Source organism: Olea europaea, chromosome 1 (assembly GCF_002742605.1).
Source record: "Olea europaea var. sylvestris chromosome 1, O_europaea_v1, whole genome shotgun sequence".
Classification (NCBI taxonomy): Eukaryota; Viridiplantae; Streptophyta; class Magnoliopsida; order Lamiales; family Oleaceae; genus Olea; species Olea europaea.
The window spans coordinates 25,793,941-25,798,783 of record NC_036237.1 but is presented as its reverse complement, the minus strand read 5'-3'; the positions used below and the strand labels follow the sequence as shown (position 1 = coordinate 25,798,783).

At 36.7% G+C, this 4,843-nt stretch overlaps 1 protein-coding gene across 2 annotated transcripts in view; it reads right to left on the bottom strand.

Moving 5' to 3' along the window:
• LOC111398642 (helicase-like transcription factor CHR28) overlaps positions 1 to 4,843 on the bottom strand; it is a 19,061-nt gene that overhangs the window by 3,189 nt on the left and 11,029 nt on the right. For both annotated transcript variants that reach the window (XM_023025645.1, XM_023025654.1), the window contains exons 9-11: positions 4,179 to 4,309; positions 3,399 to 3,620; positions 1,863 to 2,372 (exon numbers count right to left, since the gene is read on the bottom strand). In XM_023025645.1, coding sequence (XP_022881413.1) covers positions 1,863 to 2,372; positions 3,399 to 3,620; positions 4,179 to 4,309 — 863 coding nt within the window. The remainder of the gene's footprint in view (positions 1 to 1,862; positions 2,373 to 3,398; positions 3,621 to 4,178; positions 4,310 to 4,843) is intronic.

Below are 4,843 nucleotides of genomic sequence, written 5' to 3'. Positions count from 1 at the left end.
GGGGGGGGGGAGAGAGAGAGAGGGTAGCAAATATGGAGAGATGCGAGAAATGTTGTGAAATTTTTAGGTTTGGGTTAAAATTGTTACTGATTCTTTGTACTTATATTTTTACCTTGAAATCCTTCAAAATTTATCAAAATCTATCTACTTAATGAAATCTTTTAAAATCAACCAGTTATGAGGACATCTAAATTTCAAAACTACCTATTAAAATCTATGTTGAGGACACCTAAATTTATAAGTATTTTTAGAAATCTAGATTGGGGACACCTATATTTTAATGAATTATATTTAAATCTGAATTGAGGATACTTCAATTTATATGGAGTTTTAAAATCCATCAAACTCTAGATTGAGGAAACCCCCCTAAAAATATTCATCAATAATCATCTTCTTGTTTATATATGCCAGCAAACTGGTATTGCCAAGAGAACATGGCCGTGTTTGAATAAAACTTTTAAGAAAAACTAATTTACGATCACACACATTTTTGTAGGTAGGGTATATTTACAATAAAGAAAAATCTAAAGCCAAAAAAGACCTTTAAAAATGCTTATGCCACAGCGAAAAACTAATTGGGAGAAAAAAGTACGGTTATAAATGATCATGGGAACGAGTATTTTTCCAATATCTTGGCAACTTTCTCTAACAGAATAAAAATATTCATCAATAATCATCTTGTTGATATATGCCAGCAAACTGGTATTGCCAAGAGAAAACATGGCCGTGTTTGAACAAATATGGTCCCTTCGGTTTACAACTAGTACCTAACAATTTTGGGAAGAAAAGATTATGATAGCCTATCTCATTAAATCACATGCCTAGCCACATTCTAAATTTCAAACCCCTTCAATGCCTTCACCCATATCTACCCCAACACTGAACTCTTCACTTCTATTCCTCCTAAACTCTTCCATTCTAGCCTTTTCATGTGTGCAATCATCTTAGAAAAATTAGACCACTGGCTATCAAATGTATTTTTTTGGAAACTTAGTCTAACAGGTTATAGTTGCTATATCTTGAGTCTAAGATTGTTCATCCCCTTTGAAGTCACTGACTCTGAAAACAAGTTTTTCTTCCCTATATTTCTCTTCAGGGGAAGAGTTCTTAAGGAAATCAATTTTGAGAATGAGACACTTGACTCTTGGGTGCCATAAACTATGATCAAATAACATGATGCGGAGGAAACCATTCAAATATCCCAAAAATCCTTAAAAATCCCAAGAGAAGTCATTACTGTATTCATATACCTCAAAATAGGATTCCATTCCAAACCTTACACTCCCACTTCTGCTCTCATCTTTTAAAGTATAGTTACTTCTTTTAATATTGCCTTACCAAGTAAAAGTCATCATATGCCACTTGATGAATTTATATGTGCAAATAACACCACTAAATTCCCATATGTTGCCGATGCAACTGACATTGAAGTTATACAGTAATTTGCCACTCAAGGAGTGGACCACGGGGGGTTCATCCAATGGACCCACAGTTAAAGATCCTTCGCATTTAATCAGATTTATTTTCCAAGTCATAGAATTTAATGACTAATAGCTATATTTGTTAGCTTATCAGAATGTATTACACCAAAACATATCTTTAATATAAAGCTCATGTTGTAGGTTCTTATGCATACGAAAGGGTAAAGGTTTGATAATACATCATGCTATTTCAATATTAAGGGAAAGGATCAACATAATATAAGAACAGACAAGTGACAACTACATGTCCAAGCAGATACAGAAGAAAATATTGAGGCTACTAATCCACATCAACCAAGAAGTGACAAATCCCAAGCAGCGAATCCACTGACTTCATTAAAGCTAGAAAGAAAACGAGTAACAAAGAGACAGGAATCCAACCTCAGGTATGGTATTAAAATCTTTGACAGCCTTGTCTCTCGCAAGCAGAGTCATTGTACCATCAAGCCTCCGGTAACTTATACAAGAATCTTTCAGGGACTCCTCAACTAAGTTCAACATGCCAGTCCACTGGGAGAAAACAATAGCTTTTTCAGGTCCTTCGGTATCTGAGTCTAGGTAACCTTTACCTGAAGATGAAGCACCGTTGCTGGTCATGGGTTTGCAATGTGACCTGAGAATCTCTAAAACCGCTCTGATTTTAGACGAGATGTACTCCTTGTGAAGAACCAGAGAATTCTCATCATATTCTGATGAGACAGGGACATCATCATCAGTATCACTAGAGATACATCTCCATAAGGTAGGTTTCGAATATACAACATCAGCACCAAGTTGTTCTTTACATTCGGGGGCTGGGCACGTACTGTCTTCCCCTGTCAAAAACTCGTTGACACACTGATAGCAGAAAACATGTCCGCACATGGTGACAACTGCATTTTCAGGAGGATCCTGTTGAACATCAAATCATTCAAAAATCACATCAGCCTGTTGTGCAGCATACTTCCGGTGCTAAAGAGAACAAACAATCGCAGAATAAGAAATAAGCACAACATTTAACTTTTTATCTGAAAATATGTTTGGAACTTACAAACATGTTATTGCTGTCCAAGAGTAGGGAATACCACACCATGTATCCATCATCTTAATAGATGGACAAATCGACTATGTTGTGATTGTGAACCAATGCAAAATGTGCATGTCTACTACAAGACAAACTATCTTTGAAATGTCCACAAGAATGTGATCTATGAAATGCAAATACAGGTGAACATGAAAGAAAAGGCTGTCCCAAAAGAAGGAAAGGTGCTTGAAATATGGTAACTCCAGTCTTTCGCAAGACTTCCCATTCCTTTCCTTCAAAGAAGGACCAAGTATGACACTAATGGGCAGCGTCCCAAGTCCCTTTTGACCTTATGCAAGTAACATGTGACCTCCAGCAATATGAGTAAACTTAAACATGGAGTCCGATGGTTCAAAAGGCACAAATAGAGAAAATGAAGTGCTAATACCGGCACGGTAGCTGAAGCTTATTTAATCTCTTCTTTAATCTAGAGAAAATTCACCACTTTCTAGAGAACATCTGTTTCATCTTAAAGTTTTATGTGGCTCAAAAAAAAGAAAGCGATGCACAAAGCATCACAACGGGTTGCCTAATTTACCTTGTATTCTTGGTTTAATGCTGTGGCTAGAAATTCTGTAGATGGGTTGCCTAATTAATGGCAAGCCATCACTAAGCTTCTCAAGAAAGAATCACAACTGAAGATTCTTGGTATGCTACTTTATAAATTACAGTGCAACATAGATCAATTTTATTATCTATTCACTAAATTTAAAAACGAGAACAGCATAACAAAGACTTGGTGGCATCGTCAAAGAAGTTAAAATACACATCTGGCATGTCAAGAAGTTTACCGGTATGCAGGCACTAAAAACAGCAATCATGATACGAAAGGAGTTTGGGAAGGGATGACATACTTTGCATACAAGACATATTGCCAACGAAGCTTCTAAAAGCTTTAGTAAATTCACTAGCAGTTCCTTGGGGAGTCTCTTCGCCATGTCAGAAGACTCTTTTCCAACAGGGTCAGAGCTGAGTCCTTTGACAAGTAGAGGGTGATCGCAAGCTTGGCGAAGACGGAGAAGCAGCAATAGAATATTTGCATAATTTTGATTCACAGTACCAGCAGCCGCATAAGCCTGCATTAGTGGTTAATCAATTTTGAAGAGATCAGTGAACTGAACATAAGATAACATCATAAGATTTTTATCAAATACTCTTAACATAATGAATTTTTTTATAGACTTTCAAAGCCGTACTTGTTCCAAGGAACACATCACCAGTTCTATTCCTATGAAAATGAAACATTGAGAGGCTACTGCACTAGCATGAAAATGATCAGTCATTAATACAGTAGACATGAATCCATTGAGAATTTAGAATACCTAGGGAACATTCATTACAAAAGAGACAAAAAACGCCTAAAAAAGCAGACAAGATAGAGCTATATGCAAATGCAGCCAGCAGAACTCAGACTAAGCCATGTCCCAAATTTATATGGGGTCGGCTACATGGATCCTCTTCTTACAACCAGCTCTATCAAGGAAAATGTCTAAAGTTAAACTCTAACGTTTATTACAAAATTTTAACTTCAACTATAACTTCAACTATGCATACATATATGCAGATTCTGTATATTATAGATAAGAATGTGAATCAATGGATGGATGTGGGGGGTGGGGGTAGCGTGGAGAGACCTTAAACTGTGAGCGTGATTGTGCTTCAAGTCTGTTATAAAAAGCTCGTTCTTCTGCAGAGAAGTCCACCCGCGTCAAATGTGTTGTTTTGGGGGGTAAATTTATTATAGGCTCACCATCAATCAATGTACCTACGCCACAAAGGCTAACAATAATCAGCATTGCCAATATAAATGATTTAACTGATTTTGCACTTCCAAATAATGACACATCGTTTGAATGAAGTGAATTAACAAATACAGTAAACTTTAGACGACAATGTGGATTAGAATCCACCACAATCAAACCAGAAAAGTAATGAATGATCAGGTGGAAATATGCCAAATCGAGAAGTGTTTTATGCATGTATGATAAATCAGTTTCCCGATCAGTATATGCATAGCATATCACATTCAATAAGGAAATAAATTTCTGCTGATGCAGCACCCAAAAAGGAAATGAGATAAGTCAATGTAGCATATCAGTTTACTAAGGGAACCAATAAGCAATGTGAGTCAACAAGTTGACACTTCCAATATTTATTATAACAAAGCAGAGAGAATATTTTTTATTCATTAGCACAAATGCTATTTATTGCAGTGCAGGATAAAATGCTTGTCCCATAGCACATGAATACAAATCGTATCATCCCCCAAACCCCCCCCCCCCCCCCCCCCCCCCCCCCC